General features: G+C 43.7%; 1 protein-coding gene across 2 annotated transcripts; it reads left to right on the plus strand.

The window, feature by feature from the left end:
- The first annotated feature begins 958 nt into the window (after window positions 1-958).
- Window positions 959-13,685, plus strand: atp6ap1la (ATPase H+ transporting accessory protein 1 like a). Of its 2 annotated transcripts, none has more exons than XM_061220865.1 (7): window positions 959-1,112; window positions 7,430-7,470; window positions 7,807-7,892; window positions 8,698-8,939; window positions 10,013-10,063; window positions 11,941-12,184; window positions 13,426-13,685. In XM_061220865.1, the coding sequence occupies exons 1-7, from the start codon at window positions 1,012-1,014 to the stop codon at window positions 13,660-13,662; spliced, it is 1,002 nt and encodes a 333-aa protein (XP_061076849.1). In that variant the 5' UTR covers window positions 959-1,011; the 3' UTR covers window positions 13,663-13,685. The 2 variants fall into 2 exon arrangements, with proteins under 2 accessions (XP_061076849.1, XP_061076850.1); XM_061220866.1 differs by having other exon boundaries at window positions 7,810-7,892.
- Window positions 13,686-14,871: the final 1,186 nt, after the last annotated feature.

Below are 14,871 nucleotides of genomic sequence, written 5' to 3' on the forward strand. Positions count from 1 at the left end.
CCTATATGCTTGAACATAACATCCAGATTATTATTAACTAAAAAGTGCCTTTTAATTTTTATGAAGGGTGGCAATAATTATAAAATATATATATATTTATATAGAGAGAGAGATATTCATTTGTGAATATATACATTTGTACATACAATTAATTTCATCCTGTAATTTAAAAATTCAGTTTCATTGAATAGGAGTGACATAATTATATATGTAATATAATTTGTACATGAGGTTTATTTTGTTCATTTTGCCAGCATAAATCTTATTTATGACAAGTGCAATTCACATTACGTTTCCCCTTTGTGCACTTTGTAAAATAGTCGAATGGGTGATAGTTCACTGTATGTGACAATGCTGCATTCCTGGGCTCATTCTGGCAGCGTGGCACATACATTTACTGAAGGCACCTATTGGGTCCATGGAAAAGGCTGAAGGGGAGTATCGGGGATGTAATTCCTTTGGTTTGCTGTGTCTGTTTCGTCACACGTACATTCTGCTTCATTAGACAATCTTGTTCAGCTGCGGGGCTTTTCTGCAGATAACACACATCTCTCCTGTGAATTAATTTCAATTATTGAGGCAGCTCAGTGTAAATCTAGGTCACGTTATCAGGGGGGGTTTTTTTGTTCTCCGTCTTAAATGTAAAGAAAAGCCTCCCGTTATTCTGACCTTGAGTGTTTTCCGATCATTGGCTGATTGGTTTTTTAGATAGGGATATTGGTTTTAGAAACCCGGGGGTTTTTTGGGGAAGGAGGTTAAATCAAGTGAGGGTATATTTCTGTGCTGCCAAGCGCTCTGTGTGTGTGTGTGTGTGTGCCTCTGTCTGCCTGAGCGAGAGAAGGGGGGGGGGGGGAGGGGAGGGAGTGGGTGTGCTTGTGACACATGATTATCTACCCCCTCTCCGTCCATTGGTTGCCGCGTTTGTCAATCACTGAGCTCTGGTCTCGGCTGTGTTATCAAAGCAGATTATGAAGCAGTCTTCATCTGTAGCAGCCTCATCTGGTCGTCTCCATGGCTAAACACAAGCTCTTTTTGTTTTTCACATTACTGTTTTTCCTTTTTCTTCAACTCTCATTATCCTATGATCAAGTGCCTGCTATTGTGGAGAACAGGTAAGTGGGGCAAATTGTGAACTGTGTGTGTGGATGAGGAGAGTGATGCTGTGTGGATGCTGTGCGGAGTCTTTCAATGCCTGTTAGAGACCTCAGTAAACAAATCAGGAAAAGAAAGTACAGTTGGGGAAAAAAAAGGAATTTCTGAATCTATAAAGACCCAAGCTTGCCTCTGTTGGTCAGACTGCGTAACCGAAGGGCTTTCTATTCATCCGATGCTGTTCTCTTGCTTGTAGTTTCGCCGAAACTCTGCGATGATTCTGAGCCAGGCTCCCTGTCAATGAAACACAAGAGAAAATCCATCAGTGTTGGTCTATAGGAATCCGTTTACAGCGCAGATCCATATATGTGCTACAGAAATAGGAAGGGCTGAAAGTCGGGATTGTGCTGAGCCAGACTCCTGCTCCCTGTGCTTTCCCAGGTCATCCTGACATGTTAATGTGCTTTGGAAAATCAAACCCTTGAGGTTGTTGGCACAGTGCTGTTTTTAATTGATTTCTGGATGGCGAACTAATTGTATGGCTGATGCTATTTTACTGTTTGAACAGAAGTAATACTAATTATTTCAGCTGCACTGAGGATTATTATTAATATGTTTTTAATTAATAATATTTATGGGTAACATTTAATAGTTACATGACAAGTTAGGCCTGAGCTTTTTATTTCCACGATGCCCCTGTGAGATTATAAAATGAATGATAGAAAATGTCTACATTTTATATTATATGCAGTATTTATTATGGTAAATGGTAAATGGCAATTATGAATATGGATGTATATTTTAACCAAGTTAGATCGTCACCTGCAACTTAACCATGCAAACATAACCTAAACATGAACCTTTTTCGCTGTAAAAAAGCAACATTTGAAAAATGTCAGTTAACCCAGTAGTACATATTCCAGTTATTGCGATTTGATTGTTGATAACAATGCAATGTTATTTGGTGTCCCAATGAACCTTATGTGGACTTTTAGTGCAATGATCAATTAAATGCATTTTAATACTGAAAGACTAAAAAGCATTTAATTTATTTTGTATACATTTTCAAATCCCTTGATTTGCTTGAAATGACAGATACATACAGATAATGTACAATAACTGATAAATTATCATTATTACAACAAATTAGCAGAAAAGTCATTATTAACTCTACTCTACATTTCTTTTGTAAAATGAAAGTTTCGGCACGTCTAAAGTTTAAAATCTCCTGGAATAATACTGTTCAGCTCGATCACAGGAACAGTGGAGACGGGTGAACTTGGCCATTAACTATTGTTTCTTCATCTGTTGACATTTCGCCTGTCCCAGCGCGGTCACGTGTATGAGTATGAGGGGCCATGGTCTTCACATCACTGCTGAAATATGGACATTCCCATGAATGCAGTCTCAGTGGGCTGCTACGTTTTCTACACGCATAGTGGAATCAGGAAATGGCAGTCCTCGCTGATCCCACTGCTGTCTGCTCGTGGGGCTCACAGTAGGGATGTAAACGAAGCGGATTTCACTCTTACACTGAGCATCACATGATGCAATGCGCTGAAAAGTTGCAAAAGCTAAAAGAAAAATCACAATGTGTTGTCACCTGGAATCGCTGTGAAATCTATAAATATTTGCCGTCCTGTTGGTAGTTTTTTTATTTTAATTCATTGAACTTGTGCTTATTAATTTGGCTAGAACGTATTGAACTCTGGCAGGACGGTGACCGAATTTGCTTGTTGTTTTCAAATGAATGAAATCTCTGGTGGTAAAAAAAAATTCAGGTTTAGAATTCAGAGGCAGAAACAAGATGGCAGATTGCCATTACTCAGATTACCAGTAGGTGGTGCCTTGAAGCCAAAAATAATGAAATCCCCCCCCCCCCCCAAAATTCTTTGTACTTTATTGTCAAGTTCCAGTGTATCTGATTGATGGTGAATGCTTTCGTATGATATTTTAGTAACCTGTACCCTTTAAGCACGATGTATCACCGAGATGGAACTGCGATAGGAAATGAGTTCCTGCTTCAAGTTTCACCATTTGGCTTGTTCTCTCATAATACTCATTCTACAGCTTGAGTGAGTGACTCAGACATTGAAAAAAAAGATGGTGGAATACATCTTGTTTCTTGTTTGATTATGTAAGAGTGATCCATGTGAGAGTTGACTGTGTATGAGTGTACTCATGCAGTATAAATGTGCATATATCATGCTTTTTTTTTTTTAAACAACCCTCCGATATAATATCTGGGAAATATTTCACATGCTGAATTCTGTTTTTTATCAATTATAGAACAGTAAAATAAAAACTGAAGAAGGCAGGTGATAAATTTGATCACCATGTTACTCATTATGACGCATGCAAATAGATACCCTGGTGATCATAATGACATTACTGGAACTGCAAACTGATGACAACATTTACAAGAAAATCTAGAGAACATGGAGCTCAGGAACTTCACAATATGGGAGATGGGTGTATATTTTCAGGTGGTTTTGCCAAAGGACATTATTTGAATGTTCTAGTTCAGGGAACTACATATTTTGAATTTTAATTAATTTTTTCTGTCTGTTTTTGTGTGCTTTCCTCCAGGACTTCCTTGCAGGTGTCAAAATCCTTATTTATTCATTAAAAGGAGGTTGTTGAGCGAGCCGAAGTTGAGAAATTTGTTGGAAAATAATGGGCTTCAAAATTTACTTTGACAACATTTTAATGTAGCTGGGTTTTAGTGTGCTTGTTCAGGACTACCTATTAAGGAATTTGCAACATTTCTCAAAATAATACGCAGAAAATGTTCAGTACTGTGAACCACGTTGTGTAAGAGTCTCAAATGATCAAAAACAGATTGTTGGAGTGCAATAAGAACAATCGGGATCTCTTTATGAGAGAAATGGCCCCTTTATCCAGCAATGGCCTCATTTGAATGCATGGGTGCACAACCAGGGCCGATCCTTGTTAGGATTTCTTGCCAACTTCTGCTCATAGTTATTAATTCAGTCCATTCATCACTTGATCTTGCGTTTTTTTTTTACGTAGTCGTGGGCTACAGCTGTGGACGGCACGTTTTCCTTTCGGTGACAATGTGTTACTACGGTGTGGTCCAATATTGGAATGAACCAGCCTCAGCTTTTACAGATGTTTCTGGAATTTAAGCCAGGATTATTATTTGGACAGAAGCCATACGCACTCCGGGCGGGGGCTGGAGCTGTGCAGCCCTGTTGTCATGTGTAACGACACTCCGATCACCGGTTTGTCACGTGCTTTGTTGCAATGGTGTCCCGTACTTGAATATAGTTTCCACAGGTTTTTTGAGGTTTCTTTTCAATCGGGAGTCAGTTTAGTAGGGGGGTGGCCTGTAGCATAGTGGTTAAGGTAAAGGAATGGGACACGCAAGGTCGGTGGTTCTAATCCTGGTGTAGCCACAATAAGATCTGCACAGCTGTTGGGCCCTTGAGCAAGGCCCTTAACCTTGCATTGCTCCAGGGGAAGATTGTCTCCTGCTTAGTCTAATCAACTGTACGTCGCTCTGGATAAGAGCGTCTGCCAAATGCCAATAATGTAATGTAATGTACTGCAAAGGGGTGTCGGGATGCACACCAAAAACCGTGTCCCTGTTGAAGAGGGGTTGGGTTTGCGAGCCCTGATTTATGCACATAGTAGCAGTATCCAAATATAATTTTCGCACGGTGACAGTTTTCACATGGTACCTGTGAAACCCTGTGGATGTGCGCTAGGAATGCTGGGCACTTGTGAGAGATGCTCAGGAGCAAAAGGAAATCTGTATTCGTAATCGGAGACATACTGTAATGCCTCAAGGGCATTGGTCGGTTTAGTCCTTCCGTACAGCAGCCAGGGCAAAGCAGGGCGAAGTGGAACCACGTAGATCAGTATAGACTTTTAATCGCATCAGATTTTATTCGGAGGAGCACTGGGGTGCTGTGCCAAGGAACAACCGTACAAAGGCTTCAGACTCTTAATCTGTTTCTGTTATCCCCGAATAAAGCGCCACGCCGCGGCAGAGGAAGGTGTGTCAGAGAGCCGGTCGGTTGATTATATAATGGCAAGCCCCACATCCAGGTACAGCCAATGGCGGCCGTGCAGCGCTGAGGCCATCTCTGTAAACTCCCGTTAGGCACAGAGCTGAGGGATTTTCCAGAGTGTCCCAATCCCCGTCCGCCGTAAGCACGCGTGCCGTTTCGGTGCTTCAGTTCGTCCTGTTTCCCCTGATCCACGGTGTGGCTCCGATACCGATTTAAAGTTGATGTTCCCGTTCAGACGAATGATTACTCTGTGTTTTGCCACGTTTAATTACGTATCAAAAGCATCTGCTTCCAAACAAGCGCAGAGAGCTGGGAGAGGAGCCTTTGTAAACTCCCAAATGTATACTTACTGTACATCACTTCAACGTTTGAGCTTGCCGTCGCAGATGGGGTCTGAATGAGAGTAATTATCAGAAACCGTCGTGGAAAAAGCCAATAAATAGGCTCATCCAGAAGCCGTGATGTTGGATGCTCATGACAAAAGCATCTGCACCTGCAGTAATCTCCGCACACATATGCACTATAAATAGTTTGCGTAAAACATGCCGCATAAATTTCTGAGTCACCAAACTATAATCATCCCCAAGAGTAAAAATATCAGAGTGAAAAAACAACACTGCACTGCTTACTGCCACGAGAGAACAGCTGCGGGACTATACGTGCGCACACACACACACACACACACACACACAGTGCACACACACACAGTGCACACACACACACACACACACACACACACACACAGTGCACACACACACACACACACACACACAGTGCACACACACACACACACACACACAGTGCACACACACACAGTGCACACACACACACACACACACACACAGTGCACACACACAGTGCACACACACACACACACACACAGTGCACACACATATAGTGCACACACACAGTGCACACACACACACACAGTGCACACACACACACACACACACACAGTGCACACACACAGTGCACACACACACACACAGTGCACACACACAGTGCACACACACACACACACACGCACACAGTGCACACACATATTGTACACACACACATAGTATACACACATAATACAAACACATAGTGCACACACATAGTACAAACACACATATCACAACCACATAGTACAAACACACATATCACAACCACATAGTGCACACACACATATCACAAACACATAGTGCACACACACATAATACGCACACGCATAGTACACACACGCATAGTGCACACACGCATAGTGCACACACACATAGTGCACACACGCATAGTGCACACACGCATAGTGCACACACGCATAGTGCACACACATATCACAAACACATAGTGCACACATACAGTGCGCACACACATAGTGCACACACGCATAGTGCGCACACGCATAGTGCGCACACGCATAGTGCGCACACGCATAGTGCGCACACACATAGTGCGCACACACATAGTGCACACACACAGTGCACACACACATATCACAAACACATAGTGCGCACACACATAGTGCACACATAGTGCACACACACATAGTGCGCACACACATAGTGCACACACACATAGTGCACACACACACAGTGCACACACACATAGTGCACACACACATAGTGCACACACACATAGTGCACACTCATAGTGCACACACACATAGTGCACACACACATAGTGCACACTCATAGTGCACACACACATAGTGCACACACACATAGTGCACACTCATTTCGGTGCCTCTGCCCGCTCGTCTGAAACTGAGCCTAGCCGGCAGCACAGCCGAGCACAGGGTGCAGGTGTGCCGGGCGGGGCGTTTGTGCACAAGGTCATCTCCCCCACTGCTCCGGCCCTTGGCACGGCTGAAGCTCCGCTGACACACCTCGTGTCTGCCAGGCCTCCGCCGCCTGCCCGAGACAGGTGGACAGACACCGCGAGCTGCCCTGAGCCGAACAGCTGGCCCCGCCTCGGAGCCTGATAATCAGGCCTTGGAATCTCCTTGGCTAAGCTCGTTTCATCCAGCATTATGGCAGTGATTAGATGTTTAAACGGTGTGTGTGTGTGTGTCGTAGCGTAATCCTCAGAGCCCCGGCCCTACTGCTGCAGAGAGCAAGCTGGAGCGCAGAGCTAAAATAAATAAACGCAACAGCAGCGGCAGTAAAAGTTTGTTTGTTTATCTGGGGTACCAGTTTCAATCCTACATCCATAAGGCTAGGAGAATTCCCGCTCCCCCTCTTCACTTGCAACCTGCCTGCTACTTGTGTTCTAAAAAAGTAATTTGTTTTGTTTTCTTCTTCTTCTTCTTCTGTTTACAGCTCAGATGCACCCCCATTCCAGGCCCTCAGAGTTAGAAATGGTATGTTCTGACACAAAACCTCTACTGGGGATTACTGATGCGAGCCGGATGCCAATAGTCTACCAATGAACGCAAAGCACTGCAGTCTATAGCTGTGTACATTAAATAATACTGTTTCTAGGCAACATGGTCAATACCACCCAACCCAATGAATTTTTTTTTTTTTTTTTGCAAGCATACAATTTCATTTATAATAAGTTGATAAATGGAATGTCTTTTTTTTTTCGTTTTAGTCGCTAAACGTTGCCTTCACATGTACAGCAGGATGAAGTTATGTAACGTGTAGCACGTGACAAACGTGTGTTTTCCCTCTCCCGCCCCTCCCACGCGCGTCAGAAGCGGTGGCCATTCGGAGCCACAGTGCCTCGCTGGGAGGAAGCGATCTACCTGGAGCAGAAAACCCGCTCAGGAGAGTTCTGCAGGTAATGCGCTGTGGCGTCTGGGAACACCAGCGTGTACCTTACCTGTGCTCGTATGTCAGGGAGAGGATTTCACTGCTATCCAGGCAGAACTAATCCCACACAAACACCTGTTCTCTCAGCCAAACACATGACGCCAATTATGTTTATAATTCTGAATTTGTACCGAGCACATCTTCATTGCAAGGGTTTTTTGAGAGTTCTGTATGACCTCCGGGTTTTGTATGTCTGCCAGCACCCCGAGTCAGGCTGAACAGCCCCAGATTACACGAGTGAATAAATCCCACATTACGTATATCATCAATTTATATTACTTTAAAAAATACTTTTGAAGTGTGTGTGTGTGTGTGGGTGGGGGAAACTGAAAAGCATCTACCTCCTCAACACTGACTAAACACTATGATGACTGTCTTTCCTTTTTTTGAGGGTGGGGGGTAGAATGAATCATTCTATATCTCCTTCAAGCAGCTGTTCCAATTGTATCTGTATGGGTCACGCTAGGACTCGGAACCGTACTGTCCTCTCGGGTCCTCATCGCACTTGTCCCTGTGTTCGATCTGCACTTCGTTGTACGTCGCTCTGAATAAGAGCGTCTGCTAAATGCCTGTAATGTAATGAAATGAAATGAAATGTAATGTAATGTAATGAAATGTAATGAAATGTAATGAAATGTAATGTAATGTAATGTAATGTAATGACATGTAATGAAATGTAATGTAATGTAATGTAATGTAATGCAATGTAATGTAATGACATGTAATGTAATGTAATGTAATGTAATGTGTGGCTTCCCCCCTCTCGCCTGCAGCCGTACGGCTGGCAGTTGCACTCCCCGCCCCGGACCAAACGGAAGCTGCTCCAATCCTCCGCCTCTCTCCCGCACTCGCCCCTGAACGTGGCTTACAACGGGAAGACGTGCATCCTCTTCCGGGCCAAGAAGCTGGCCATCAGGTACAAGAACCACACCTTCGTGGACCTCACGGAGAAGGCGTTTGGCCCCAACTCCCCCGTGGACACCAAGGGCTCGGCCTGCAGCAAAGACAAAGCCACGTAAGACCCCCCCCCCCGCCACTGAAGATGTATTTATTTATTCATTATCAAGTGATAAAAAACTGCCTCACTGTATGTGCCACCTTTCTCCTTCTGTGGCTCTAAACACAAGATGAATATGATGGGGCTCAGGCGATAAGGCAGCCGGAGGGTTGCCGGTTCGATTCCCACCCCGGGTGTGTCGAAGTGTCCCTGAGCGAGACAACGAACCCCCAAAATGCTCCTGACGAGCTGGTCGGCGCCTTGCATGGCAGCCAATCGCCGTTGGTGTGTGAGTGTGTGTATGGATGGGTGAATGAGAAGCATCAATTGTACAGCACTTTGGTTAATTGACCACTTATGAAAGTGAATAAAGCATAAACAGGAGATAGCACTCTGAGGGTACCACAGTACCATCTATGCTGACATCACGTGGTGCATTCGCAAAAGGGAAGACATTACACTAATATGTCATTGAGCACTGATGGAGATTTAGCACTGATTATGAAATCACCTCAGATTTCCATGACTACTGTCAGTATAAGGGCTTAGGTTTATGCTGATTACAGTTACGCTCTACCTGGTGTTCTGGTGGTTGGCATTTATGGGGCGGCCTGTAGCGTTGTGGTTAAGGTAAATTACTGGGACACGCAAGGTCGGTGGTTCTAATCCTGGTGTAGCCACAATAGGATCCGCACAGCCATTGGGCCCTTGAGCAAGGCCCTTAACCCTGCATTGCTCCAGGGGAGGACTGTCTCCTGCTTAGTCTAATCAACTGTACGTCCTTCTGGATAAGAGCGTCTGCCAAATGCCAATAATGTAACAATGTAATATAGCGCCTTTATCCAAAGTGCTATACAGTCGATGCTTCTCATTCACCCATTCATGCACACCCTCACACACCAATGACAATAGGCTGCCATGCAAGGCACCAACCAGCTCATCAGGAGCATTTGGGGGTTAGGTGTCCTGCTCAGGAACACTTCGACTCACCCTATGGGTGGGATTGAACCGGCAACCCTCAGACTGCCAGACGACTGCTCTAAGATAATCTTGTGTTCCCCTGGAAATGAAGAGTTCTGTTTTGTCACCAGGCTCTCTCTCCGGTTTGGGGATGTAGAAGATCTGAGTCGCCTCTCCATAAGGTGAGCTCTCAAAGTCTCCAACACATTCCCTGACATCTGACATTTTAACTGCATTGCACATTTAACTTATGGCTATGATTTCATTGGATATAATCGCATTTGTTACCTTAATGTCATGATGCTATGACATTTGTATAGACTGAAGTAAACAAAATGTTTTGTGAAACACTTACGTAAATATCTGACTCAGTTAATCACATAGTGAACTGTGGGATTTAGAAGAAAATTTACAGTCTACAGTACGGAGCATGTGTCAGCCAACAATGGCTGGTTTTTGGCTGGTAAAACTGATCCAGGGAATTTAAAGCCTGCCAAACATTCTGACCAGCAAAAAAAAAAAAAGCATATATAGGCTAGTTTTATTGTATTTGTTAATATTCATTGATATGCTCAAATATGCATTTTGGGTATTTTGTCTCAATAGCACAGCCATTTATCAGCACTATCAGCCCAAACCATCCTCCAGCAGGCTGCTAGGCTCAGTGGGCATAAGGCAGCCATTTCTGTGGGACCAACGCTGCACTGAGGAACTGCCTGCAGGAGAGATTCACACAGCTAATGTGAATGTGACGATGCGCTAAAACTTATGAGACATTTCATTTCAAGTCAGCTGCTGCTGTCTTCCGCGCTGCAAAGTACGGCTGTGAGTCCACGGACAATAGCCTATAAATAGGCTGTTTTCATTCTCTCAAAACCTAATGAACTTAAATAGGCCTAAAGATGAGCTTGCATCGAACGGGAGATTGTTGTTTCATTGTCTGGTTAAATGCATTATTCCGCACTGTAGACAAAAACCAATTAATGCATCGTCTGTTATCCGAATAGGCCGATCTGCTGGGGGGAATGGCGGAAATGAAATGTGTTCATTACCCTGATTTTATTTTTTTCAATCTTCTTTCAGTAAGAGGTGATTCCTGTTTAGTCAGAAGAAAAATATGTTTCAATAAACAGCTAATGTTTATGCAAGGTCATGACAGCTTCCTTTCTTCAGAAAAGGTTTACACGGGCGCCAATGATTGCCTATTCATTCTGTCGTGCAGAGCTTAAGTATATTTGTTGGTTTCATCCTTCCGATAATTTTAGTTTCCAGAATCCAATAAGGCAAGATCATGCTAATACATACAAGTGAACAGCTGTGTCTATCATGTGCACACTGATAATCGATCTGGCGAGAATATTAATCATTCATCCGACACACTGAAATCCATACCCACTCCCCTTATGATAATTCACAGGCAAGAGTGTTAAATACCTGTATAAAGAACTAAATAAATAAAATTAAAAAGGCATTTTATTTAGTTAAGATTTTTTTTATTCTGAAAATAAATAATATATAATAAATAATAAGTTATTATACTGGCAATTACAGGGGAGTTTGGTATTGGTAACCATTACATTACATTACATTAAATGGCATTTTGAAGACGCTCTTATCCATAGTGATTAGTTGATTAGACTAAGCAGGAGACAATCCTCCCCTGGAGCAATGCAGGGTTAAGGGCCTTGCTCAACGGCCCAACGGCTGTGCGGATCTTATTGTGGCTACACCGGAATTCAAACCACTGACCTTGCAGGTCCCAGTCATGTACCTTAACCATTACGCTACAAGGAATACCCATAGAGAAGAGACCCACTGTGTCACCGCTTGGGATACATCTCTTGGGTGTATAAATAAAATATGTGTATCAAAAGGAAGTTCTGTATCCCTGTTTATAAATATGGACAAGAAGTACAATACATTTTTATCTTTAGGCTTCATGAACACTTCAAATGCATCATGTCTTTTTAAGGAAATAATTGTAAAATGTTCGAATGACCTACTCTTGTGCTCTTTTGACAATGACCGACTCCCCATCCTCTCCCCCGCGCCACTCCAGGCTACAGATGTCGAACACATTTTACGAGTCGGCGGGCCAGAACTGGTTCACCCTGGACAGCGTCCACATCCACTACAACTGGACCCACGAGGCTATTTTCAATGCCACGGAGGTTTACGCCCCGTCCACCTACTCCTACCACTGCCAGCACGTGAGCAGCCTTCAGAAATACGACACCCTGCTCGTGCCCAGCTCCCATAGTGACAGCTCCGCAAACTGGCACATCACGTTCACCGACTTCCAGGTAAGCCCGCCCGTCCGTTAGCCCGCACCCCCCCCCCCCTCATTAGCACAATGTGACAAAAAAATAATAATAATCATAAAATCATAAAATACAAAGATTGCATTGTACTTATGTTTGAGACATTGTGCAGCAGATGCAGACGTGGTCACATTTGGCCGCTGAGAAGTGCGGTAATTGGTGAAAAGTGTGGATTTGTAGACGGTGATTTGAAGGCGGAATTGGCTCTCCGTCGCTGTGTCCTACGCTCACGTTCCTCCCACACACCGCGGCGTGATTCATCACAGCTGTGTTACAAGGAGAGAAACATACGCGGAAATCAGAAACAAAGGCAGGAATTGTGTTTGCCTTGTATTTTTCTTTGATGAGGAAAATATAAAATGAACGCGAGTTGTTTTTGTTTGACCCTGTACACAACACAGAAATGGACATAATCAAAAGCATCAGCTGAGCATGAACCATTTGAAATGTATTAGATTGTTTGCTTGGGGGAAAGCATTATATGCTAAAACGTGGAGTATTTTTATGATCATAATACTGCCAAGTTTAATGCAATAGATGCAGCTGTCGTATCCTGTTGCTACTGAGAGACACATTATGGGTTGTCTATTAGCTCTTGGGGAATACAAAATGCAAATTAGAAACTACATTTCCTATGGTGGTTTTGCAAGATGATATAAATTCAATGTAGCTGATTTTGCCATCTACCCAATAATATGGAATTATATCCAGCTAAACACTTCCCTAGGTTTCATTTTTAAGAAGCGTATCCACTCTGATGGACTTGCTTTCAATGCTTTCAAGCATTTGTCTTGCACATCTGCCATGGCCCGAATTCTTGCTGCATGGTGTAAGATTACATGATTGGAAAAATCTCACATAAAGTCATGATCATAACTCACTTAAAAAATATTTTTTGTTGTTCTACAGTATTTGGTGAACTGCTCTGGTGGCATATAAAGTAAATGGTAAAACTCATTCACCCATTCATATACACACTCACACACCAATGGCAATTAGCTGCCATGCAAGGCACCAACCAGCTCATCAGGAGCATTTTGGGGGGTTAGGTGTCTTGCTCAGGGACATTTCGACACACCCAGGGCGGGATCGAACCGGCACCCCCCCCGACTGCCAGACGACTGCTCTTACCACCTGAGCCAATGTCGCCCACAAAGCAGGAGGAGGATTCGGGTTCTTCATGACACTGACCCGTGAGTATGTGTCCGTTTGTGTGCGTGCAGATCCAGGCCTTCAACGTGCAGTCCAACAAGTTTGCCTCGGCGAGCGACTGTGCCACCTTCTTCACCCCCGCCATCCTCATGGGCCTCATCACCTCCCTCATCCTGCTGCTGGTGCTGGCCTACGCGCTGCACATGGTGGTGCACCTCAAGCACATCGACCGCTACGAAGAGCACAAGACCACCGTGTACTTCCCGCGCAGCCCCGAGCCCGAATGCACGGACAAGAACAGTTTGTAGAGACCCCCCCGAGGTCACCCCGCCCCCACCCCCGCCCCCCACGCCCGCTTCCCCACCGCCTCCCCCCAAACCAACTGTCCCGCCTCCCGTCGGAGTGACAGACAGTTCCGTAATATCTCAGTGAATTACTTTTGCTGGTTCTTCTGGAATAGTGGCCCAGCCTTCCCCCGAAAAACCTGCCGCTCCTCCACCCAGCCACCCCCCCCCCAACCCCCAACCCCCACCCCACCTCAAATAAAAGCACAGACTTTGGCTGGACATGCACCCCCGTCCCCCTGCGAGATGGGGGTACAGCTGCTGGGGGGCAGGCTGCTCGAATGCCGGCCTCTCCGTTTAACAATACGGTCTGGGCTGAGCCACGCCCCGGCTCGGCGTCACCAAGCGGATTTTTCGGAGAGAATTGAAATCGAAGGATTACCAATCAAATCTGCCAATACGCACTCTGACCACATACAGACTGCACATGTGGAGACTGCCCAAAGGGACCACCAGACATTGCGAATTACCCAGAGAAGAACAAGAGGAAAGAAAAAAAGAAAAAAGAAAAAAAAGACCATGAAATTAAATTCAAGTATTAGCACCCATATGTGTAACTTCCAGTATTTGCACTCTTTGTTTTTTTTTTATAGTCAAATAAATACTGGTAGAAACCAGTCACAAAAGTTTTATTTTTATCTTAATGTCACACCATCGAGGATATACAGTAGATGCTTAATTCTTTATTTGACTCATCGACGGGACTCATTTGGACATTTGTTACATTCAGGTGTTTTAGCAGTTACAACAGACAGGTGTTTAAATACTTGTGTTATGAAAATTTGTGAAAATAATACTGTATCTGAATTCTGGTTTTGTATAAACTTATATTTATGTTTTGAGTTTTTACAATGTTTTTTCTGTGTTCTACAAATAGTTAAGCCTTTGAAATTACTTTTAAGTAAAGTGAAATACAGAAGAAAGCAGTCTCTTGACATATATAAGTCAGCCATTTAATTAATACACTCAAGAGACCAAAATAACCGCAGTAATAACATCACCTTAATGTTGCATAATAACATACAGCATGCCAGTGGCTACAGTATAAATGACATCCACATACAGTACTCTGATGGATAGCATTGTGCAATGTATATTGGTCGTTATCATAATGTATAAATTGAAGGAAAATGATTTTTTTCATTGATCAACTGTTGTAAATGAAGAAATAAA

The sequence above is a fragment of the Conger conger genome, chromosome 14 (assembly GCF_963514075.1).
Source record: "Conger conger chromosome 14, fConCon1.1, whole genome shotgun sequence".
In the NCBI taxonomy this organism is placed as follows: Eukaryota; Metazoa; Chordata; class Actinopteri; order Anguilliformes; family Congridae; genus Conger; species Conger conger.

Bases quoted from the DNA above. Each gene is read 5' to 3' on its own strand.
- atp6ap1la (XM_061220865.1), top strand. From the start codon at position 1,012: ATGGCTAAACACAAGCTCTTTTTGTTTTTCACATTACTGTTTTTCCTT. The intron at 8,940-10,012 runs GTAAGACCCCCC...TTTTGTCACCAG, and splicing joins TGCAGCAAAGACAAAGCCAC to GCTCTCTCTCCGGTTTGGGG. The intron at 10,064-11,940 runs GTGAGCTCTCAA...GCGCCACTCCAG, and splicing joins CTGAGTCGCCTCTCCATAAG to GCTACAGATGTCGAACACAT.